Source organism: Oncorhynchus masou, chromosome 29 (genome assembly GCF_036934945.1).
Source record: "Oncorhynchus masou masou isolate Uvic2021 chromosome 29, UVic_Omas_1.1, whole genome shotgun sequence".
NCBI lineage: Eukaryota > Metazoa > Chordata > Actinopteri > Salmoniformes > Salmonidae > Oncorhynchus > Oncorhynchus masou.
The window spans coordinates 25,087,664-25,113,595 of NC_088240.1; the positions used below are offsets into that span (position 1 = coordinate 25,087,664).

Here is a 25,932-nt window from a genome sequence, read left to right on the forward strand (position 1 = left end):
TATGGGAGTTCAGTTACAATTACAGCAATCCACACAGACAGACACAACAACTGCTTTTCATCCCTTCTGTTTTGAATATCATTGAATCTTTGCAGTTTGTGAGTGAACTGGATTGCATAATCTGCTGTTTATTTCCTCAGTGTGACAGTATAACATGCCTGTGTTCTCATAAAGCAAACATGTTTAAACAGCAGATGTCTAAGGGAAGAGGAAAATAACAGATGTACACAGTTATACCCGATGTCTGTCTACTACTACAAAGCAGTTAAATCAAACTGAGGTCAACCAATATTGGGTTAATTAAGTTAGGAAAATATATAGGAGTACATTTGTACAGTACAAGCCAAACATACCTTATTGTCTTTGTGTATGTTTGTACTCACATGTGTGTGTGTGTGTTTTTTTGTTGTTTTGGAAGTGGTGAGATGTCTTCATCATGAGCTGAGCTGTCCATTTTATTGGGAAACGTCAGAAATTTCTACGCTGGGAGGGAAATCTTAACAATTAGAGTTTCCCGGAAGCAGCTTGTCTTGACTGACAGTCACATATGTATAAGAAGGAACATGTCACACTCAGAGGTCCACTGCGTCTTCTTAACTCTGGTGGTGTGGATTTACTGGAACAGAGCCACTGTCACTACCTCATCACTGTCACCATCATGGTCACCTGGGCAAACGTGAGTACCGATTCAATTCAGTAGTGGAAACTGTGTGAAGTACATAGAGCAAGCTGGGGTTAGCGCTTTAGAATAAGGAACACCTTAGGAACTTTAGAATAAGGAACACCTTAGGAACTTTAGAATAAGGAACACCTTAGGAACTTTAGAATAAAGAACACTTTAGGAACTTTAGAATAAAGACAACTTTAGGAATTTAGAATAAAGACAACTTTAGGAACTTGAGAATAAAGACAACTTTAGGAACTTTAGAATAAAGAACACTTTAGGAACTTTAGAATAAAGACAACTTTAGGAACTTTAGAATAAAGACAACTTTAGGAATTTAGAATAAAGACAATTTTAGGAACTTTAGAATAAAGACAACTTTAGGAATTTAGAATAAAGACAACTTTAGGAACTTGAGAATAAAGACAACTTTAGGAACTTTAGAATAAAGACAACTTTAGGAACTTTAGAATAAAGAACACCTGAGGAATTTTAGACTAGGGAATAGTAGGTAGATATTTAATTGTCTTTTGTCAATGCTATACATCAATACTATATTGATTTCAACTTTTAGTTTGTTCTGCTGTTGTTTTTATTAGTGTAGTGAGATATTTGCTGTGAAGACTTGTCTCACTATATTCAATAGTTTTACATTACAATATACACCGAATGTACAACACATTAAATAGACTGACCAGGTGAATCCAGGTGGAAGCTATGATCCTTTATTGATGTCACTTGTTAAATCCACTTCAATCAGTGTAGATGAAGGGGAGGAGACAGGTTAAATAATGATTTTTAAGCCTGCAGACGTATTGTTAATATGTGGCATTCAGAGGGTGAATGGGCAAGATGCAATATATATTGACACAACTGTGGGAAGCATTGGAGTCAACATGGGCCAGCATCCCTGCAGAATGCTTTCGACACCTTGTAGAGTCCATGCCCCAACGAATTGAGACTGTTCTAAAGGCAAACTGAATATGAAGGTGTTTGTAATGTTTTGTACACTGTGTATTTATATTAGACCATGTCTACCTGGGTGCAGCTCTAGAATATATGTATATTACTGATATTATTAGTCTCTCCATGAGAAGCAGAGAGCAGGTACTCTTCTACTAGATCATCTGACTTCAGAATTATATCAAATCACATTCCTGCTGAACATTTGCTATTATATCATTTACTGAACTGAAACTTTGACAACACACTTTTTTAAATAACTTCCAGCAGTATAGATAGATATCGGGTTTCACCCTCGGAGTTCTGTTTTTCGTCAGAGCTACCCCTTTGTCAGCGACTTCTGTCTGTGTGGGTGTGTCAAAAAGGATTTTATGTCACATTACATTTTTAAGACAAGTGAAAAGTGTCTCTCCTGATCTCACAGACACACTCCAACATTACACATTTAGCATGTGATTATAACAACACTTTGGATGCAAGGTCTACACATATGTTCTTATTCCTCCAGGATGCCATGGTTATCCTCAATCTGCTCTCGGCATTGTTCATCGCTCGCTCTGCCTGTGGACTACGACTACCTCCGCTACCTATGATAGGTAAGTGTGTGTGTGTGTATCTGTCTCTCTTTCTCGCTCTCTCTCTCTCTCTCTCTCGCACATTTGCGTCTATATATGAATGTGACTGGTCTATGACTTATTCCTAAGAATGTATAGTGCCTCCGGAAAAGTATTCAGACCCCTTGACCTTTTCCACATTATGTTAGGTTACAGCCTTATTTTAAAATGTATGAGACATTTTTTTGTATCAATCTACACACATTACCCCATAATGACAAATCAAAAACAGGTTTTTAGAAATGTTTGCTAATTTTTAATTAAAAAAAATGGAAATGTTACATTTACATAAGTATTCAGACCCTTTACTCAAGCTTGGCACACCTGTATTTGGGGAGTTTGTCCCATTCTCTGCAGTTCACCTCAAGCTCTGTGAGGTTGAATGGGGAGGGTTGCTGCACAGCTATTTTCAAGTCTCTCCAGAGATGTTCGATTGGGTTCAAGTCCGGGCTCTGGCTGGGCCACTCAAGGACATTCAGAGACTTGTCCCGAAGCCTCTCCTGCGTTGTCTTGGCTGTGTGCTTGTCCTGTTGGAAGGTGAACCTTTGCCGCTAATCTGAGGTTCTGAGCGTTCAGGTTTTCAAGGATCTGTCTGTACTTTGCTCCGTTGATCTTTGTCTTGATCTTGACGAGTCTTCCAGTCCCTGCTGCTGAAAAAAATCACCAATGCGTGATGCTGCCACCACCATGCTGCGCTGTAGGGATGATGCCAGGTTTCCTCCAGATGTGATGCTTGGCATTCAGGCCAAAATCTTGGTTTCATCAGACCAGAGAATCTTGTTTCTCATGGTCTGAAAGTCTCTAGGTGCCTTTTGGCGAACTCCAAGCGGGCTGACATGACTAGGAAGAGTGTTGGTGGTTCCAAACTTCTTCAATTTAAGAATGATGGAGGCCACTGTGTTCTCAGTGACCTTCAATGCTGCAGACATGGTTTGGTACCCTTCCCCAGATCTGTGCCTCGACACAATCCTGTCTCGGAGCTCTACGGACAATTCCTTCGACCTCATAGCTTGGTTTTTGCTCTGATATGCACTGTCATCTGTGGGACCTTATATAGTATGTGCCTTTCCAAATAATGTCCATTCAATTGAATTTACCACAGATGAACTCCAATGAAGTTGTAGAAACATGTCAAGGATGATCAATGGAAACAAAATGCACATGAGCTCAGTTTCGAGTCTCATAGAAAAGGGTCTGAATACTTATGTAAATAAGGTATTTCTGTTTTTTGTTTTTTTAAATACTACTGTTCAAAAGTTTGGGGTCACTTAGAAATGTCCTTGTCTTTAAAAGGAAAGCACATTTTTTTGTCCATTAAAATAACATTGAATTGATCAGAAATACAGTGTAGACATTATTAATGTTGTAAGTGACTATTGTAGCTGGAAATGGCTGATTTAAAAAGAAAATGGAATATCTATATAGGCATACAGAGGCCCATTATCAGCAAGCATCACCCCTGTGTTCCAATGGCACGTTGTGTTAGCTAATCCAAGTTTTTCATTTTAAAAGGCTAATTGATCATTAGAAAACCCTTGCAATTATGTTAGCACCGCTGAAAACTGTTGTCTTGATTAAAGAAGCAATACAACTGGCCTTCTTTAGACTAGTTGAGTATGTGTAGCATCAGTATTTATGGGTTTGATTACAGGCTCAAAATGGCCAGAAACAAAGGACTTTCTTCTGGATCTTGTCAGTCTAATCTTGTTCTGAGAAATGAAGACTATTCCATGCGAGAAATTGCCAAGAAACTGGAAAAAGTCAAGGGGTCTGAATACTTTCCGAAGGCACTGTATGTATACATTTATTGATGGTAACTGATGTGTTTCCCCAGATGGCTGTTTCAGGGTGTCTCCAGAGCCAGAGGTGTTCCGTGTGCAGGGTGAAGCGGTGGTCCTAAGCTGCGTTGTGTTCGACAGGGTCCTCTACAAACGATTCTCCCAGGCTAAGGCGGGTTACACCTATGTCATCGCCAAGGAAAATGGGACGGAGGGCATTGACCCTGACGAGGGGAAAGAGGGGCGGGTCCTGCAGCGTAAGCGACAGCTATGGCTCCTCCCAGCTCGAACTTCTGACTCCGGAGAGTACTCCTGCATCTACAGGTAGATAAATCGTCACAGCCATTTGCATAAGGCTTTCCCTTTAGTTCCTTACTTTTACTGTAGTATGTACAGTATGTAAATATGTCTACCTGTTGTATATTGATGTCTGTCAGTTGAACACTTTATTATATTTTGACATGGACAATGTCATGAAATATCTAACATATCCTATGCACAGGCTATATCCTGTGGTATCAGTGCTTAATATGTATTGCTTTTTCTTCTGTCATTTTCAGAAATGACACATTATGTGTAATTGGAAGCATCACTCTACAAGTTTATGAGACCAAGCAAACTGATATTGAGAAGTTGTCTTATCCCATCTCTACACCCGTGGGTAAAAAATTGTCAATCAGATGTCCTCATTTAAAGGACTTCAACAGGACTGACGAAATAGAGTGGTATAAGGTGTGTGCAAACAATAGGCTACCTTTATTGCAGACTTCCTTTATGGTTTGTTTTGTCGTTTGTGCGTCTAGCTATGAACCATCTACCTAAAGCATGTCTGGAGTTTTCCTCACTCAACTGTTTCCATTCACATAGGACTCCAGCCCGACAGTGCTTCCTGTTGGCAGTGGGCGCTACCAAAGACAGAGACAAGACGTGATCCTCATCTCAGACGTGAGGCCAGCAGACCAGGGCCTCTACACCTGTCAGCTTAGAGTCCACGTCAACAACCTCCAGTACACAGTCAGCAGGACCATTAACCTCAATGTAAAAGGTGGAATACCATAGTAGCACGACAACAGTTTGATGGCTTTATCTGAGAAACCACTGACTGAATCCTGTGAATGCCTCTCCATAGTTGTCCCATCATTTGCTCAATATTTTTAATCCACCATTTTGACAGTTACTATGCTCCTGACTTATGTGCGGCTGTATTGGTCTACTAAGTGTTGTAATGGTGGTGTGTTCTGTGGACCTCTCTCTCTCCAGTGCCTGACCCAGTTCCCTACATTCAGACCACCAGGCCCATCTTTGACCCAGACACAACCCTAACCCCTAACCCTGGTCTCAGCACTGTGGAATGTGAGTGGATCTATCGTTATGCAGCTCAGAAAAGAAATGTCAATAACAGTACTTTCTATTTTTGACCAATTCACCTCTTCAAAAGCATAAATTGCTTACTTAGTGTGTATCCCTTTATGTTGTTGATCGTGTACTTATGCTTAGGCTAGTGTATTAGTCTTGGTCCTGGCTTTGTCTAATGCCTGTTTCTTTCCTTTTGTAGCCCCAGCAGTTGTGTCCCCCAAGATTGTGTCCCCTGCCAATGGAACAATCTTTGAAAGTACATTGGGTGGGTGAATCACATATGCATACTCTGTTTAACTTGAAAACCTATGTTTTGATTTTGGCTTGGATCAGTATTCTAACTGTACCACCTCTATCTAACCACATCCAGGCTCTGTTTTGGAGATATCCTGCCAGGTTTTCACAGGGAGCCAATCAGCGGACGCCACAATGGTCACATGGTTGGTGGACGGCCATTCATTGGATTCGTCCAACCTTGGTGGACGGGCTCTGATGAGTCAGAGAAGGTAATACATATTGCATGAGTCTCTTTAATTGTGTACACATATAATGTGCAAGTAAGCTCAATGAAGATTATTGCTTTGTTCCCAGGGTAACCACAGTGGCTGGGGGTTGTTATGTTGAGGTGAATCTGTACATCATTGAGCTGTGTGATGAGGATACAAGGGCAGAGCTGAAGTGTGTCACTCAAAACCAGGGAGGAAGACAGGAGGTCATTGCACAGTTCAGAGTCGAAGGTAGGCCCATCTCAACTAACATATGATACATGCACTAGACCTGTACATATTGATAATTTTAAACCAGGCAATTTGGGTCCTGGATGTTGATTGGCTGAAAGCATGTGGTATATCAGACAATATACCACAGGTTTGACACAAAATTACTTGTTTACTGCTCTAATTACATTGGTAACCAGTTTCTATAAGGCACCTCAGGAGTTTGTGGTATATGGGCAATACGCCACGCACGGCTAATGGCTGTATCCAGGGACTCCGCGTTGCGTCGTGCATAAGAACAGCCCTTAGCCATGGTATATTGGCCATATACCACACCTCCTCAGGCCTTATTTCTTAAATGTACCATTGATTATTTGATTGAAACTCAAAGCAAGCCATGAAATGTGTGTGTTTCATTCGCTCTCTCCCTTTCTCAGACCACAGGTCCACATGGCTGATGGTGGGTGTAGCAGGGTCTGTTTGTTTCCTGACTGTGGTCTCTGTCTTCCTTTACCTCCTCCTAAAACCCAGAGGAAAGGCTGACTACTTCCTGGCTCGACAGAACAGCACCTTCAGCTCTACTTTTAGCTCCACATAAACACCTCTCAAGTGATATCGATGGCTATTTTTCTGTTGTTTTGTTACACAGTGTATACAAAAGTTGACTTACTTTAAACAGAATGTATACAATGTATTATTGTTATTAAACATATTTTTGAATGAATATCAAAAATAAAATATTTTATTTTTATATGAACGTGATCCATTTCTGATAAAGAATAAGGAGCTGAGGTGACAACGACAGAAGGTTCTGGTAGGCTATAAGAGCATTCACTCCTGTTCATCGGTGACCCGTGAACCACAACAGCAACAGTCACACAGGGATTCCAAGGTAGTAAGAAGTATCACAAAATTATATTTTAGCATATAGGCCTACATATATGACAATAATTATTTTTGTATGATTATTTTTGGTGGAATGAAATGAGACCCCTTCAACCATGTTATGGTTAAGCAATAAGGCCCGAGGGGGTGTGGTATATGACCAATATACCACGGCTAAGGGCTGTTCTTTAGCACAACACAACGTGGAGTGCCTGGACACAGCCTTTAGCCATGGTATATTGGCCATATATCACAAACCACAGAGGTGCCTTATTGCTATTATAAACTGGTTACCAACATAATTACAGCAGTAAAAATACATGTTTTGTCATACCCATGGTATACGGTCTGATATACCATGGCTGTCAGCCAATCAGCATTCAGGGCTTGAACAATCCAGTTTATTATATACCTTTGCTAAGATGCCACTAGATGGTGATACATTACAAGGTGATTAGACTCACACTCAATATATTCTCTGTGTGAAGTCAATCACAAAAGATTCTGACTTGAGTCATGCTGTGGTTAACAGTTGGAGGTAATTTTCTACAGCAAGAAGGAAAGGAATGAGATTTACCCTGCTTTCTGTCTATTGTTCTCTTTCCCTCCCTCTACGTTTCTATGTGCCTATAGTTTTATACTAGCAATATAACAAATAACACACAGATAGGTGGGTGTCTCCCCTTCTTGGTGGAATCATGCCAGATTCCAAGTCCCTCCCTGCCGTGTTGCACAACGCTGCATTCTTTGCTTTTGAGCAGAAAGGTTTCTTAAGATCCAGAGGAAATTGTTACACATTCAGCCCAGAAACACTCCCAGACTACAGAAGAACTTCTGTTTGGGAAAACAGTGTTTTTGGGCATGCCTGATGCTTTTTTAAATGTATATTCTTCAATATAGCCTTTAGGTTAAAATTGAAGATGGTGTTTTTACAGTCGTTTACTAGACAAAGTACATGGAGAAGTCTGTTTAATAGAAAAGGAATGTGACATGGACTTCAAGCTGTTCGGATAAGGCGTGGAACCAGAACTAAACTTCAGGTATGCAAACTTTTCCGCTCTGTGTCAGACGGATAGGGAGGGATACCTTGGCACAGATCAATCAATATGTCGCTCTCTTTTCTGGTGGTGTTACATAGTGTGTCCATGTATAGTGTTTTCAATGTATTTATGCAGTATCTTATCTGTGGTTGGTTGAAATTGTTTGTGTTGGTTTTTATAACATTTAGGTTGGACTTTCTTCCTTGAGGGCAGCAATGCTATGTAAAATCAAACCAAAATGAGAGAAGAGAATGAGGGTAAATTGGTGGTTGCATTCCCCCCCCCCGTCCAAGTACTTACCACAGTGTGTGTATGTTAAGCGGTGCGACACCGGGGAACCCAAGAGCAGACTCAGATGAGGAAATGAACCAATACATTTATTGTTACACATAGAGATATGGAGTGCAGATCCGGGGAAGCTCGGATGTGCTCCAGAAAAAACAGATGTGGAGACTGAGGTGGAGTTGGCTGAGTAGAAAAGGGTAAACAGATCCTGAGGGGAATCCAAGGTAGTGGTGGTGAGTAAAACCCAGAGCAAGGTAGTTGGGTGGTGAGATGTGGAACAGGAGACAGAGACAGAGTGGTAACTGCAATGAGAGGATAAACGGTGTCAGGCAGGGAAACAGGCACAGCAGAGTAACAGGATCTTGAGTAATCATAAATGGCTAGAATAATAACGGACTGAGCAGAGATTACGATCTGGCAGAGTGGAAGTGGCAGGACAAAGTATTTGTAGAGGTCTTGATTATGGAATGAGTTGCAGCTGGGAAGGGATTTGCTCTGACTCCAGCACACCCGTCTCCACACACACACACAGAGAGAGCGAGAGAGAGAGAGAGTGTACTGGGGGAGTAACTGCAGGTTAAGAAGACACCAGATGAACACCAGAGGGTGTAGCAGGAGCAGATGTGACCGGATGTGTGTGGGTCAGTGTGTGTCAGTGTGCATGTGAGTGTTTATGCATGTCTGTGGTCTGTGTGCATCTGTGTGTGTGTTTGAGCGAGTGTCTGTGTGAACCTGTGGGTTTGTGACTGCACGATAGGCCTTGAAGTTCCAAGAAGTGCATCTGTTGCTGTGAGCCTCTGTGAGAGGTAGAAGACACTTCCTGGCTCCAGGACAGAAGAAGGGAAGGGCCCCTTAAAGGGCAGGGGTGTCATACTGACTCACACATGTACCTCTGTGAGGCTAGAACTGGGGATTCTCACATCCAATGGGGAAAATCCAGCTAAAGTTGTTTCAAACCACAAGAAAACACCCTGCATTGGCCTCCCGAGTGGCACAGTGGTCGAAGGCACTGCATCGAAGTGCTAGCTGTGCCACTAGAGATTCTGGGTTCAAGTCCAGACTCTGTCACAGCTGGCTGTGACCGGAAGACCCATGGGACGGTGCACAGTTGGCCCAGTGTTGTCCAGGTTAGGGATGTCCTTGTCCCATTGTGCACTAGCGACTCCTGTGGCGGGCCGGGCGCAGTGCACGCTAACACGGTTGCCAGGTGTACGGTGTTTCCCCAGACACAATAATGCGGCTGGCTTCCAGGTTGTGTTTCGGAGGACGCACGGCTCTCGACCTTCGCCTCTCCCGAGTCCTTACTAGAGTTGCAGTGATGAGACAAGACTGTAACTTCCAATTGGATACCAAGAAATTGGGGAGAAAAGGGGGTAAAAAAGAAACATAAAAAAGAAAACAACCCGCAGCATCGTCTTTGTCAACCTGAGACACCTTCCTTAAAGTCACACTTCAGCCACCTTGTGTTGTAGGTTATTGTCCTGCTGAAAGGTGAATTAATCTCCCAGTCGCTGGTGTAAAGTAGACTGAAGCAGGTTTTCCTCTTCTGCTTAGCTCCATCCGTTTCTTTTAATCCTGAAAAACTCATACCTCATACTCATACCACAAAAAGTGTATTCAATTTCTGTGTTTTTTGCAGTATTACCTTAGTGCCGTGTTGCATACAAGATGCATGTTTTGGAATATTTGTATTTTGTATATTTGTATTCCCTTTTCAATCTGTCTTTATTTCACCTTTATTTTTAACCAGGTAGGCTAGTTGAGAACAAGTTCTCATTTGCAACTGCGACCTGGTCAAGATAAAGCATAGCAGTGTGAACAGACAACACAGAGTTACACATGGAGTAAACAATTAACAAGTCAATAACACAGTAGAAAAAAAGAGAGTCTATATACATTGTGTGCAAAAGGCATGAGGAGGTAGGCGAATAATTACAATTTTGCAGATTAACACTGGAGTGATAAATGATCAGATGGTCATGTACAGGTAGTGCAAATACATGGTCATGCATTGGTGTGCAAAAGAGCAGAAAAGTAAATAAATAAAAACAGTATGGGGATGAGGTAGGTAAAATTGGGTGGGCTATTTACCGATAGACTATGTACAGCTGCAGCGATCGGTTAGCTGCTCAGATAGCAGATGTTTGAAATTGGTGAGGGAGATAAAAGTCTCCAACTTCAGCGATTTTTGCAATTCGTTCCAGTCACAGGCAGCAGAGAACTGGAACGAAAGGCGGCCAAATGAGGTGTTGGCTTTAGGGATGATCAGTGAGATACACCTGCTGGAGTGCATGCTACGGGTGGGTGTTGCCATCGTGACCAGTGAACTGAGATAAGGCGGAGCTTTACCTAGCATGGACTTGTAGATGACCCGGAGCCAGTGGGTCTGGTGACGAATATGTAGCGAGGGCCAGCCGACTAGAGCATGCAGGTCGTAGTGGTAGGTGGTATACAGTGCTTTAGTAACAAAACGGATAACACTGTTATAAACTGCATCCAGTTTGCTGAGTAGAGTGTTGGAAGCTATTTTGTAGATGACATCGCCGAAGTCGAGGATCGGTAAGATAGTCAGTTTTACTAGGGTAAGTTTGGTGGCGTGAGTGAAGGAGGCTTTGTTGCGGAATAGAAAGCCGACTCTAGATTTGATTTTAGATCCTTTCTTTTTATCCTAAAAAAAATCCCTAGTCCTTGTTGATGACAAGCATACCCATAACATGATGAAACTACCACCATGCTTGAAAATATGAAGAGTGGTATTTTTATTTGGTACAGGCTTCCTTCTTTTCACTCTGTCATTTAAGTTAGTATTGTGGAGTAACTACAATGTTGTTGATCCATTCTCAATTTTCTATCATAGCCATTAAACTCTGTAATTCATGGTGAAATCCCTTAGTGGTTTCCTTCCTCTACAGCAACTGAGTTAGGAAGGACTGGGTGTTTTGTAGTGATTGGGTATATTGATACACCATCCAAAGTTAAATTAATATTGTTCAAAAGGATATTCAATGTCTAATTTAATGTCTAACAATAGGTTCCCTTCTTTGCGAGCCACTAGAAAACCTCCCTGGTCTTTGTGGTTGAATCTGTGTTTGAAATTCACTGCTTGACTGAGGGTCCTTACAGATGATTGTATGTGTGGGGTACCAGTGGTGCACCAGTGCGTACTCAAGTAAAAATACTTCTAAGTACTACTTACGTCGTTTTTTGGGATATCTGTACTTTACTTAACTATTTATATATTTTTTACAACTTTTACTTTTACTCCACTACAATTCTAAAGAAAATAATGTACTTTTTACTCCTTACATTTTCCCTGACACCCAAAAGTACTCATTACATTTTGAATGCTTAGCAGGACAGGAATTGTCTAATTCACACACTTATCAAGAGAACATTCCTGGTCATCCCTACTGCCTCTGATCTAGCAGACTCAATAAACACAAATGCTTAATTTGTAAATTATGTCTGAGTGTTGAACTGTGACCCTGGCTATCAGTACATTTAAAAAACAAGAAAATGGTGTTGTCTGTTTTGCTTAATATAAGATATTTTAAATGATTAATACTTTTACTTTTGATACTTAAGTACATTTAAACCAAATTGTTTTAGACTTTTCTCAAGTAGTATTTTACTGGGTGACTTTTACTTTTACTTGAGTAATTTTCTTTTAAGGTATCTTTACTTTTACTAGAATGTATGAAAATTGGGTACTTTTTCCACCACTGTGGGGTACAAAGATCAGGTAGTCATTCAAAATGGGGCGGCAGGGTAGCCTAGTGGTTAGAGCGTTGAACTAGTAACCGAAAGGTTGCAAGTTCAAATCCCCGAGCTGACAAGGTACAAATCTGTCGTTCTGCCCCTGAACAGGCAGTTAACCCACTGTTCCTAGGCTATCATTGAAAATAAGAATTTGTTCTTAACTGACTTGCCTAGTAAAATAAAGGTAATAAAAAATGATCTTAAACACTATTATTGCCACAGTGAGTCCATGCAAATTATTATGTGAGTTGTTAGGCAAATCTTTACTCCTGAACTTATTTAGGCTTGCCATAACAAAGGTGTTGAATAGTTATTGACTCAAGATATTTCAGCTTTTCATTTTTTATTAATTTGTAAAGATGTCTGAAAACATAATTCCACTTTGACATTATGGGGTATTGTGTGTAGGCCAGTGACCTAAATCACAGTTTAATCTATTTTAAATTCAGGCTGTAACACAACAAAATGTGAAAAAAGTCAAGGGGTGTGAATACTTTCTGAAGGCACTGTAACCCACAGCATACTGTAATTATTCAACTTGACCATGCTTAAAGAGATATTCAATGTCTGATTTGTTATTGTTACCCATCTACCAATCACTGCCCTTCTTTATGAGGCTTTTGAAAAGCTCCCTGGTCTTTGCAGTTGAATCTGTGCTTGAAATTCAATACTTGACTGAGAGGCCTTTGAGATGTTGTATGTCAACCCCTATTCTTTCACAGAGTGAGTCCATGTAATTTATTATGTGACTTGTTGAGCCAAATTTGACTCCTGAAGTAATTTAGGCTCGGCTAAACAAAGGGGCTGAATACTTATGCAATGACTATATTTTAGTTATGAATTTTGTTGATTTTTTATTTTTTTTTATCTTCCACTTTGCCATTATAGAGTATTTTGTATAGATTGACAAAAAAATGACAATTAAATACATTTTTGTCCCACTTTGTGACACATTAAAATGTGAAGAAATCCAAGGGGTCTGAATACTTTTGCAAGGCACTAAGAGTAAAACGTTATGGATTTTAAAATGGTCCAGCAGCTATGTCATAAGGCTCACCTGGCTACCAAGAAGCAACTCCATGGCTGGGCCATTTGTGGTCACTCAACTGCATTAGCTTTTTACCTAGTCCCCAGCATGCAGCTCTGTCTAGAGGCCCTCTAATGGTTCAAATGAATTTGTAGTCCCTGTGACGCAGCTACTATGTTATCATTGGTTGAGCTTCATCCCAGGACCTCCTGCTGTGGTCGAGTCAGGCTTCCTCTCTAGGCTGGACTCCTAAAGAGAACACACTCTTTTGCAACCGGTCCTGTGTGGATTCCTGCAGTGTGGATAGGTGAGGACATTCGCATTGTTTTTGTGACTGAAGCGTCATATGTAAAAAATAAATTAAAAAATAATGCTACTAAATTATCCTGCATAGGTTAACCAGTGATAACTACAGAATATAACTTGAACCATTTGTTTCTTGCAAGATGAATATTCTTTGAGATTTCCGGATTTTGAGGAACTCCCTCATGATGTTGTAACTCTTACCACAAATGGCACGCTTCCTGTTGTCATTATTTTGCTTGGAGAGCATTGTTCAGAAGGCTTGGACACCCTCCACAAATGAATTCCTCAATCAGGCATTTGTGTTCTGTGTGCAAGTGACAGAAAGACTAGCCTTATCTTACCATGTGCTTTACTATAGTGCTAAGAATGTGTTAGTGGTTGCTAGTTTGTGCTTTGTATGTTCATGGAGTAAGAAGCATGTTCCATGCACATGTTCCATGCACTCGTGCAAAGTTGTGGCCTTGTTTGATGATCTGATGAGCAACCTGCTTAAACCTGCTTTAACTGTCAACCCCAGGAGTGGAATTTCTGGAATTGTCTAGTGGTGTGTGTGGTTGACATAGGAGTATAGTGTTGACTAGGATTCAATCAGTTAGTTGACTTTTTTGCTGTATCTTTTGCAATGTGTTGATGTTCTTCTTGATGTTGTTTTGTGAGTTGTGTTTTTTCTTGTTTTGTAGTCTGCCGTGCTTTCCCCCCCAGACTAAATCTGCTCATTGTTTTAGTCAATCACATCTCTAACGTAATTTATCAGATTTATTGTGAGATGTCAGATATGCGTAATTATATTAAGCCAGTGTGGGAGAGAAATCTCCATTCACTTTCACTTCTGCCAGATCTGGTGATCGTCCACTAATAAAATTATTATAACTGTACTCGTCTCACCAGAGAGCTTTCCCACCATTCTATTCAATAGGCAGACATCATTACTGTAGTAAGTGAAATGGGGATACCTAGTCAGTTGTCCAACTGAATGTATTCAACTGAAATATGTCTTCCACATTTAACCCAACCCCTCTGAATCAGAGAGGTGCGGGGGGCTGCCTTAAACCACATCCACGTCTTCAGCGCAAAATGCTCTAACCACTAGAACTGAAGACGTTAACTGGCCATTTATTTGGGATATAAAGGCCACTGGGAGTGATCACCAAGCTTCTGACATTCTGTCACATTGAGTTGACTTCCATCATCTCAATATCTGGATATTCCCACGTGACCCTTCTGTCTCTCTGATCCAATCATGATAATGGTTGATACATGAAGACAAATCTCTCTCTCAAAAAAGTCTGTGTTTACCCCCAGATACATTGAAACAACGCAGTGAGCTACAGTAAACATACTGTAGGTGAGAGTGCTTGCTGTCAATGATCCACACATTGTAGCAGGGCATGTGCAACAATCCACACATTGTAGCAGGTCAATGTGAACAAGCCAATGCGTGTGTCGCGGCTGTAGAGTCTTTGCAGGTATGTTCTGGTCACAGTATAATTATTCTCAATGAGCCTTTTGTCACAGTAGAATGACACCCTGTTAGATTAGCCTATTCATGTCTGATCAAATACACGTCAGCATACTTGCTCCCATTTCTGAGCAAACATTTAATCTGCAAACTGCTTAATCTTTTAGGTCATCTAGAATGACTCACAGGCAACTGAGACATTGTCCTCTGGTGACAGTTTTAAATCACAGCTAGTACAATATCATCATACACTACAGTATTCCTAAACACTCTTCATGCAACACAATCCTTCACATATGCAGTAGTTGTCTTTAGAAACCCAGTTTTGGTTAACATTTTAAGAGTAGATCATGAAGTTGTTGTTTACAGGTGTTGTGTATAGATGGTTTATATGTTGTTTATAGGTTGTGTACTCATGCAGTGTAGATGTAGTGCAGAGGTTGTGTAAACATTTGGGTAGAAGTTGTGTACACATGTTGTGTAGAGGCTGTCTACAGATGTTGTGTAGTTTTTCTGTATGTGTGTTGTGTAGAGGTTGTGTAGTGGTTAAGTACACATGCTGTGTAGAGTTTAGGTACTCTGGCAGATGCAAGAGGGTTCATGCTCCCTTTTTTCTTGACATTTCTCGTAACTTTGACCCCAAAAAACTGACGGTAAAAGTCCAACTATGTTGTGTCTGTTTGGACAAACAGCACTATTTACTGTGTACCCAGAGTTAACTAAACTAAATAGCCATGCTCTGACCGTTTGTCGTTATGTAATCACACATTTATAAATGTGTTCAGTTAGGGGCTCTTGCAACGCCACAGCAGGTACTTTTTACCATGTAGGCATGTTCTGTTCTACACCTGGGACTTGTTCAGTAGGGCCTTCTTTTTTTTTTAAATTAGCAGTTATTACCTGATCTTGCCCAAAAAGAACACACATTTTTGTTTTCTTTTGCAAAACATTTTGTTACGCTATGCCCTACTGAACACAATAGTGGAGTTTTTGGAAGGGTTGGAAATGGCCATGAAAGTTGAGGCCCATTTTACCCTACACTGAATCTTAAAGTACAGAAAATGTGAAAGTGCCAGTCTACAACTGGATATGTCTTAATCCGTAGTGGAACCAACCCCCTTAAGTCAAATAAAGAAGCAAAACAAGACAGAACTTGTTCAGACAAGGTTTCTGATGGTTAGTGAGTCACAGCCCTTGGCCCCTGTATCCTGCAGTCCCTCCTACGCCTATTCCTATCCTCTCTCTTCCCACGCTCCTCTCTGTCTACGCCTGTCCCAGCCAGCACAGTCTTTACCCCTCCTCCTCCTTCTCTTCTTCCCACTCCAGGCTCTAGAACTAGCTCTGTCAATTTCTCTCATTTGGATCTTTATTAAATCAACTTGACCAGGGTTCCCCAACTGGCAGCCGCGGGCCGAATTTGGCCCACGAGTGGTTTTATTCGGCCCCCTAAGTTTTCTAAACAAAATAAATAAATACAATTACATAAAAGACTGTAAAAACACCAGGAAATGAGCTCCAAGTGATTTTAATTCAAGAAATCTCTTCCCAAGTATTCCCGCACATAATAGAGAGACAAGTGATCGTATACAAATGTAAGCAAGGTTTGAAATAATTATGTTTTAGTCAAACATTAGATCTGTTTGGGCTTCTTGCAGTCAATATGCAGTCTACAAATTATTTGTAATTATACACTGTGTCAGAATGTGTGCGTACTGGTCGCGAAGTCAGGTGCAGGAGAGCAGAGATTTGTGAACAGGTGCACACTTTATTTAGGCAAAAGAGCAAAACGCGCAAAACAGTCACAATAATTATGTTTAACAATAAACATCTTCGTAAAATAATAACACGGACAAAACAAACCAGTCTGCCGCGTCAACAATACACACGTAGCACGAACAGTCTTTCACAAAGACATGATGGGGAACAGCGGAATAAATACATGTAGATTGATTGGGGAATGAAAACCAGGTGTGCAGGGAACAAGACAAAACAAATGCATATATGAAAAATGGAGCGCCGAACGTCGCCTGAACAAGGAGAGGAGCCGACTTTGGTGGAAGTCATGACACACTGGGTGGTTTGAGCCCTGAATGCTGATTGGCTGACAGCCCTGGCATATCAATCCGTATACCATGGGTATGACAAAACATTTATTTTTACTGCTGTAATTATGTTGGTAACTAGTTTATAATAGCAATAAGGCACCTCAGGGGTTAGTGGTGTATGGCCAATATACCACGGCTAAGGGCTGTATCCAGGCACTTCGTTGTTCCGTGCATAAGAACAGCCCTTAGCTGTTATAGCACACACCCTCTGGCCTTATTGCTGAATTATGTTCCGGCCCCCCAACTATTCGCTCAAGAAAAAAATCGTCCCGCGGCTGAATCTAGTAGATCTCTGAATTAGACTTTTCCTGTCTTTTGATTTTATTTCCAATGTTTTGATATTTATACATTTCTCATTCTATCCCCGTTTTTTGGAAAACCAAGACTGCTAAGTGGTTCCACTTCAACATGTTTTCAGTTGGATTTTCTCTCTCTACACTGGGTGTACTGGAATTCTGCAACTCCTCTTTTTTCTTTGATACTAATCTAACCTGATAACTTTTATCAATCCTGTTTCTCTCTGTTTGTTGGCACAATTCATTTTCATTCTCAGTCTGTGTACGTACACATTTTGCTATTTATATATTTCCATCAGTTATCTGTAATATCTCTATTAGTGTGTTTTCCTGTGGTTGTGCTGAGAGGTAGATAGGGCAGAGATAGCACTTCCTGTATGGCACCACCAATCATTGTGGTTGACACCCCGCCAATCAGATTCAGGCACCTACTACCACTCTTGTTTCCACATCCTGTAGTGCAGGGGTAGCCAACTAGATTTGTCACACCCTGACCATAGTGTGCTTTGTATGTTTCTATGTTTTGTTTGGTCAGGGTGTGATCTGAGTGGGCATTCTATGTTGGATGTCTCGTTTGTCTGTTTCTGTGTTTGGCCTGATATGGTTCTCAATCAGAGGCAGGTGTTAGTCGTTGTCTCTGATTGGGAGCCATATTTAGGTAGCCTGTTTTGTCATTTTGGGTTGTGGGTGATTGTCTGTGTTAGTTGCTTGTGTCAGCACAGTTCACATTATAGCGTCACGGTTGTTATTGGTTTGTATAGTTTGTATTCCGTGTTCAGTGAGTTCTTTAATTAGAAAATCATGAACACATACGCTGCTGCATTTTGTTCCGCTCCTTACGACGATCGTGACAAGATTCAGCCGCAGGCATGTTTTTCTAGGAGAGGATGGTCGGGTAGACGGAACATAATTATAATACTTTGTACAATGCGAATTGACCAAAACTAAGCCCAAAAAGAGATTATATTTGAAAATAACTATAATTTCATACCTTGAATACATTGAGGCACGATCACATCCCATTGGGCAAAGATGTCAGTTCAACATCTAGTTTTGATTTATATTTGGCTGAGTTACCAACTAGCATGAATTCAATGTGAAATCAACAAAAAATGGCACCATGTCATTGGATGTATGTAGTTTAAAAGTTGGCAAAAATGTTTGTTTTAATTCCCTTACTATTTCCTTTAGTTGTGATATCACATTACAAGTGGACATAAGTAGTTTGACACCTCATTAGTTAACTTAGTTGTTATAACAGCTGGCTTACAGTTATACAGTTAAACACCTCCACTGTGAAGTGTGTCTGTCAGACAGTATGAAATGCCTGTAAACCAACCATTTCCCCTTAACAAAGAGTCAAGCTTGTATTATAGAAGGGGATCGAAATGTACTATATAGTCAAGTCATGTAGTGAGTCAATCTAGACCAGCTGGGATCATGCAGTTAAGCTTTCATAACCCTGACTGACCTCATGACTCTTAGGCCACACAGTATCATCACTCAATGGCTGGCCAACCCTTCCAACAGCTACTGGGAATGCAGGATTCTGCTTTAACCCTGCTATAACACACATGATTCAACTAATCAACGTCCTATTGAGCAGCTAGTAAAATCAGGTGCTGCAGGGTAACACTCCAGGATGGGGGTTGCTGACCCCTGCTGATCATTTTCTCTCTTGGGTTTTGTTATTATATGTCTTAGCTTTACTCATCCAGTTACCGGCAGAGCCCTGGAGACGTCCCCAGTCAGTTAGTCAGCCAGTCTTCCTGTGGTGGACTGGGGAATGTGTCTGTCCCTCCTCTAGGCATGAGGTATTATCCTGCCTGCCTGCCTTACCGTGGTGACTCCTGTAGTCAAATATGATTGGTTTTCCATAAAGGCCTGCCCCAGATTGCCTGTGGCGTGTTTGTGTAGAAGATTCAGCTGACAAGTGAGGTATTCAGTGGAAGGTCGGGAAGCGGAATGATACTTGTGTGATCATTTCACTTGGTGAGGATTTTGAACAGTGTTATGATATGTCCTGTAGGATTCTGTTCGTTTGTTTGAGCTTATTGTTCAGTGTTGCTTTGGTAATGAGTGTTCCCTGTGTCTCTCTGTTTCAGCTATGGATTGGAGTCAGATGTTGCAGATCTTCCTCTTCTCACTCATCTGTCTCACTGGCAGTTCCAAGGCTGTAGGGGGTAGGTAGGACACACTTCACCAAAGACTTCCAGTCAGCCATTAATCAATCAATCAAGCAGTAGTTATGAGGACAGCTAGAAGCACGGTTTGAATTACCAAAACTGTCTCAAATCAATGGCCCTAACTATAATCTGAAACATGGCCCTTCACTTCGGGATACCTCAACTTTGACCTCTGGTGGGCGTTGATGGAATTAGTCTTTGATACAGAGGCCGTGCAAATATAGTATCTGTGTGCACGTTTATTGGTGTGCTAAAACAGGTACTCCCAAACTCGGTCATGGGGCCCGCCATGGGTGCACGTTTTGTTTTTTTCCCTAGCACTACACGGCTGATTCAAATAACCACCTCATCATCAAGCTTAGATTATTTGAATTAGCTGTGTAGTGCTAGGGCAAAAAACAAAACGAGTACCCATTGGTGGGGGAGAGGGCAGAACCCTTTTCTAAAAGGTTTTAAGCACAGATATTTTTGATGAGACCATCTCTGTACAAAATCAATACTTACATGACACACAGTATAATTGCATAATTTACAAAACCACATTAATTGTGTGCTCATCCACATTCTTCAAGGGGGGCCTCAAAAAGTCTCTGTGCCGCATGTTTGTCTTCACTCTATGTACTCTTTGTGTACAGAGCTCTGTAAGGACTATGGACGAGAGTTTGAGCGGGTCTTTTCAGTCCCGGGTGATGCCGCCATGTTGACATCCACCCTGTTGGCCCCCAACGTGTTCAACTATCACACCGTCCCCTATAACATCTCATGGTACGACCCAAGGACTGGGAGAAAGCTGACCAGCGAGACGGGAAAAACATTGGTGCAGGGGAAGACACTGTGGATGTTTAACATTGAGATGGACGATGCTGGAGACTATGTCTGTGTTGTGAGGTAGGATATATACACTACGTGACCAAAATCATGGGCATTAATATAGAGTTCGTCACCCCTTTTCTACTATAACAGCCTCTACTCTTCTGGGAAAGCTTTCCACTAGATGTTGGAACATTTCTGCGGGGACTTGCTTCCCATTCAGCGACAAGAGCATTAGTGAGGTCGGGTACTTATGTTGGGTGATTAGGCCTGGCTCACCATCGGCATTCTAATTCATCCCAATGGTGTTCGATGGGGGTTGAGGTCAGGGCACTGTGCAGGCCAGTCAAGTTCTTCCACACCGATCTCAACAAACCATTTTTGTATGGACCAAGCTTTGTTCATGGGGGCATTGTCATGCTGAAACAGGAAAGGGCTTTCCCAAAACTGTTGCCGCAAAGTTGGAAGCACATAATCATCTAGAATGTCTTTGTATGCTGTAGCGTTAAGATTTCCCTTCACTGGAACTAAGGGGCCTAGCCCGCACCATGAAAAACAGCCCCAGACCATTATTTCTCATCCACCAAACTTTACAGTTGGCACTATACATTGGGGCATGTAGCTTAATCCTGGCATCTGCCAAACTCAGATTCGTCCGTCTGACTGCCAGATGGTGAAGCGTGATTCATCACTTCAGAGAATGCGTTTCCACTGCTCCAGAGTCCGATGGCGGCATGTTTTACACCACTGCAGCTGACGCTTGGCATTGCGTATGGTGAATTTAGGCTTGTGTGCGGCTGCATTTCATGAAACTCCCGACTATCCCGACTCAGGATATGACCCAGAGGCAGACACAGGAGGCAGATTGTTATAATAAATATTCTGAAAACCAAACTAAGGGGCAGGCAAAGGGAAGGTCGAGGTTCGTAATCCAAGGCAGAGTCAATCAATGACAAAACGTCAGGCAGCCTCAGGACAGGCAGAATAGTCAGAACCGGGAAGATTAGAAAACAAGAACTTGAGAAACAGAAAACACGCTGGTAAGACCTGACAAAACAACACGAACAGACAAACAGAAACCACGTGTAAATACACAAAAGATAATGGGGAAGAATAGGAGACACCTGGTGGGGGGTGGAGACAGGCACAAGACAGGTGAAACAGATCAGGGTGTGACACTGACAAACAGTTATTGTGCTGACATTGCTTCCAAAGGCAGTTTGGAAATCGGTAGTGAGTGTTGCAACCGAAGACAGACGATTTACGAGCTTTAGCACTCCGCAGCCCCATTCTGTGAGCTTGTCTGGCCTACTAATTTGCGGCTGAGCGGTTGTTGCTCCTAGACATTTCCACAAACTGACTTGTTGGAATCTTATGATGGTGCCACATTGAAAGTCACTGAGCTCTTTAGTAAGGCCATTTTACTGCCAATGTTTGTCTGTGGAGATTGCGTGGCTGTGTGCTCGATTTTATACACCTGTCAACAATGGGTGTGGCGGAAATAGCTGAATCCACTAATTTGAAGGGGTGTCCACATACCTTTGTGTGTATGTGTGTGTGTGTGTGTGTGTGTGTGTGTGTGTGTGGGGTACAGACCCAGTAGTACAGTGCTGTAAATATTGCCTGCTATCTTGGCTGAACAGAACTCCCTACCAGTGCTACAAGCAGGCTACCTTACTGATTGTGAACCAGATCAACCCAGGAGAATGCGGTCGACCACAGAATGAGGTTGAACAGGTCCTGACCAATACAGCCAACGCTTTCCTGTCCTGCCCATTGAGTGACCAGATCAGGAAAGTGGACAATTACTCCATCCAGTGGTACAAGGTGAGTCCTATACGGTAAACAGATGGGAGGGAGAATGTTGAGGGGAACCTTGAGGCCTGGCAGTGATGGAAAGTTTGTCTCTTTGTATTCTTAATTTATCTTTAAAACTATAGGAATGTAGGGTGCCTACATGTGAGAGAATGTTCCATCAAATATACACTTTTTACATTAAATTATTCTCATAGAAGGCTTACTGTAGGTCTTCATGGGTAAGACATTATCTTAACATTAACTTAACTGCAATATTGTATATTTTGTATTACTAGGGTATTTCTTGATTTGCTGTGGCATTTGGGCATGTCATTTTGCAAAAGAAATTCAAAAGTTCTAAAAAATGCTTAATATTTAAATGTATTTAGGTACATGTTCCCATTCTAAATCAACTAATATGGCAGCGTGATGAAATGTTTTATCATTATGATAACGTTCTGCCACCAGTAGGAGTAGTAACACCAATGATGATAACACCAATTACAGACGTTTGGTTATTGAGGATTTCCTTAAATGGAGGCCACAGATGCTCAAATCTAAGGTCATTAACCCTTTAAAAAAAATAATTTCAAATTTGATATGATTAATAATTTTGCTCACAATTAAATTTCCCTTCAATGAAGTTGAGTAACAACAATCACACATTGTATTTAGACACAGTTTTCCTATGCAATCTTCAAATGTATCACATACTAAAAGGGTGTGATTAGCTAATAATTGTCTTTAATATAGACCCTTCTCCAAATAACATCCACTGGAGGCAATGCTCTTTATGTACTGTATATCATTGTAATGAGTGATTTTCAAGGCGTTAACACCAATGACATAACTTAGAGACAATACAATATAGAAAAACCATTTATTCTATTTCTAGAATTCAAAATAATAATCTCTAAATCCCCAAAATATGTCACTACAAATCACTACTGGGATAAGTGAATTTGCTTACTCTAAATACTTTAAACAATGCATAAACAATGTTTTTGCAGTATAAAGGACTTGCATTATGGTTTATTATTGATGAACAGTTCAATAAACAAAAACATGTATGATGTGTAACTAACTAACTATTTGTCATTTTAAAGTGTTTTTCATGGTTGCAAATGCAAGGGACGCAAATGCCACCGTAATTCAAGAAAGACCCACGAGCCATATTCCATTTCCATTACCTTTCAGTGTGCATTTCTACTTGAAATCTTTCAGGGATGCGAACGCATTGTGGAAGATGACCCATTGTGGGACAGTTTTACCTATGTCAATGATGGCCAGAAACTCTTAGTAGCTCAGGTCAGCCCTGAAGACCATGGGTTCTACACTTGCACCATGACCTTTGACCTGGAAGGGCTCAGCGGCAGGATTTCAGAGACTTTTGTGGGTACGGTGAAAAGTGAGTACTGTTGGCACAGCTCATAGAAGTTGCTCCTAACTACAGATCTGGGATCAGATTATTACCATATACCCACAATCCTTAACCTAGCCATTACATAACCCCTGACACAGGGTCAGATATTTATGGGCAACTTCATGATTTCATACTTTCATACTTGCTCTGAGAGCTTAGAAGCGGTTGTTTTCTATAGGGTCAGGTGACTGCATATTTTTGCGTCTGTTTATAACGTTTATGAATCATTGTCATAATTTCAGAGGACTATTGCCTTGTCCCCAAAGTGGTTGAACCTGTTGATAAGATCATCAAAGCAGATTTGGGTAAGACACTATGGAACATGTACTGTGTGTGTGTGTGTGTGTGCATGCTCCTACTATATCTGTATGACTTCTAAATATCAGAATCACCTTGATTTGACAAGTACATTAATATATATATACTCTGAATTTTACTTGATGATGTGGTGCTGCTAGTGATAGTCAACATTTAGAGAAAGAATACAGACAAGAGTTTACACAAAGTTTACGTAATTACACTGTACAAAACATGAGGAACACCTCCCTAATATTGAGTTGCACCTCCCCCATTTTGCCCTCAGAACAGCCTCAATTCGTCGGGACATGGACTCTAAAAGTTGTCCCAAGTGTTCCACAGGGATGCTGCCCATGTTGACTCCAATGATTCCCACAGTTGTGTCAAGTTGGCTGGATGTCCTTTGGGTGGTGGACCATTCTTGATACACATGATCCCCCTGATCAAAGGCACTTAAATATTTTGTCTTGCCCATTCACACATACAATCGATGTCTCAATTGTCTCAGGGATTGAAAATAATTATTTAACCTGTCTCCTCCCCTTCATACACACTGATTGAAGTGGATTTAACAGGTGATATCAATAAGGATCATAGCTTTCACTTGGATTCACCTGGTCAGGCTGTGTCATGGAAAGAGCAGGTGTTCTTAATATTTTGTACACTCAGTGTATATGCAACTAGTTGGGTCCTTTGTACACATTAATTAATGTATGAACTTTACAAAGAATTCAATGTTTGCCCCCTAGGCTCTTCCTTCAGTACGATGTGTCGGGTGTTTGTGCTGAGTGTGGGGGGACAATGCGCGGACTTGAATTGGATAGCTAGAGATGACGATATTCCCGAAAATGTCTCAGAGCGAGTCTTTCAGGAATCACAAAGGTAGGTAGAGATAGCAGCATCACAACACATACTGTAAAACTTCTATATGCCTGTATTCTGTGTCATCCAGATGGATGTTCTACTGTATAGTATCCAAACTGTTGAAATCATATCAAGGATATACCATTAAGATGGGGTCCATATCCCTGAATACAAACAGTCTAAAGCTAGATTTCCATTCAATTAGTGACATATTATCATGCAAATATTTTTAAAAATCTGCATAAAAACAATATGCACAGAAAAAACACTTTTGCGGTTATGTTCCCATGTCCCGAAAAAAAAAATATATATATATGAAATGGGTTTCCATCGCATTTTCAACTCAACCGATAGTTTTATAAAAAAGATTGTTGCGATATATAGCTAACTTTTCCAATCTGGTTGTGGCACATACTCTCTAGACAACAGTTTGCAGTAGACAGGTTATATGATGAGATATAAATAATAGCAAAGTCACTTTATATGATAATTGGCAGCCAAGCAAATTATGATAATGCCCCTTTAGTGTAAGAGCTGTTTGAAAAGACCACCTGAAATTTCAGCCTGTTTTGGTGGCATGGAGTTTTTGCCTGCCTGGTGATATCACCAGGCGGTAAATTAGTTAATAGACCAACATGAGAGTGAGTTCTCGGCTACCAAGTGGCACAGCGGTCTAAGGCACTGCATCGTAGTGCTTGAGGTGTCACTACAGACCCGGGTTCGATCCCAGGCTGCCTTGCAACCGGCCATGCCCGGGAGACCCATGAGGGGGCGCACAATTTGCCCAGTGTCATCTGGGTTTGGCAGGCTTGCAAATGCTTGCTGGCATCAATCAATCGACTGCTACGACGGCAACATGTATTTTGGTCCAGACAGCATCAGATACACGGGCTACACATACTGAGACAGAGGAGCGCATTTCTCCGGTGAGATTCAGCCACTTGCCAATTAACAGAAAAGTATTTAAAAAACACAGACAAAAGACTAATAATTTAAAATTAGATTTTTTTTATTGGTCAAATATTTGGGGAAACATGGGTTTCGTTGGCATCCATGAATACAAACCACTGCTTTCCATGTTTTTATCAGGATAAGGTAAGACCCAGATGCAGACCGTGGTGAAGTAACAATGTCTATTACAACTACAGAGGCAATGGTACAGGACGGCAGGCTGGCTCAGTGTCAGGGGCAGGGAGAGTGGTTAGACGGGTGGGTTCAGGGTCAGGACAGGCAAGGGTCAAAAACCAGGAGGGCGAGGAAAAAGAGAGGCTGGGAAAAAACAGGAGCTGACAGGACAAACGC

At 41.2% G+C, this 25,932-nt stretch overlaps 2 protein-coding genes across 4 annotated transcripts in view; both read left to right on the forward strand.

Annotated features, from left to right (window-relative positions):
- The first annotated feature begins 418 nt into the window (after positions 1 to 418).
- Positions 419 to 6,842, forward strand: LOC135521142 (interleukin-1 receptor type 2). The gene is made up of 10 exons (XM_064947077.1): positions 419 to 676; positions 2,136 to 2,223; positions 4,076 to 4,343; positions 4,580 to 4,751; positions 4,887 to 5,064; positions 5,280 to 5,372; positions 5,575 to 5,640; positions 5,746 to 5,881; positions 5,967 to 6,112; positions 6,529 to 6,842. The coding sequence occupies exons 1-10, from the start codon at positions 548 to 550 to the stop codon at positions 6,687 to 6,689; spliced, it is 1,437 nt and encodes a 478-aa protein (XP_064803149.1). The 5' UTR covers positions 419 to 547; the 3' UTR covers positions 6,690 to 6,842.
- An 886-nt stretch (positions 6,843 to 7,728) lies between these two features.
- The window catches only part of LOC135519251 (interleukin-1 receptor type 1-like), a 35,474-nt gene continuing 17,270 nt past the window's right edge, over positions 7,729 to 25,932 (forward strand). Inside the window, exons 1-7 of one of the 3 annotated variants that reach the window (XM_064944377.1) lie at positions 7,729 to 8,016; positions 19,359 to 19,436; positions 20,075 to 20,327; positions 21,893 to 22,076; positions 23,271 to 23,454; positions 23,712 to 23,774; positions 24,516 to 24,648. In XM_064944377.1, the coding sequence (XP_064800449.1) occupies positions 19,361 to 19,436; positions 20,075 to 20,327; positions 21,893 to 22,076; positions 23,271 to 23,454; positions 23,712 to 23,774; positions 24,516 to 24,648 (893 nt within the window). In that variant the 5' untranslated portion in view covers positions 7,729 to 8,016; positions 19,359 to 19,360. Of the gene's footprint in view, positions 8,017 to 13,258; positions 13,395 to 19,118; positions 19,246 to 19,358; positions 19,437 to 20,074; positions 20,328 to 21,892; positions 22,077 to 23,270; positions 23,455 to 23,711; positions 23,775 to 24,515; positions 24,649 to 25,932 lie in introns of those variants that run through there. The other 2 variants (XM_064944376.1, XM_064944378.1) reach the window with 2 other exon arrangements.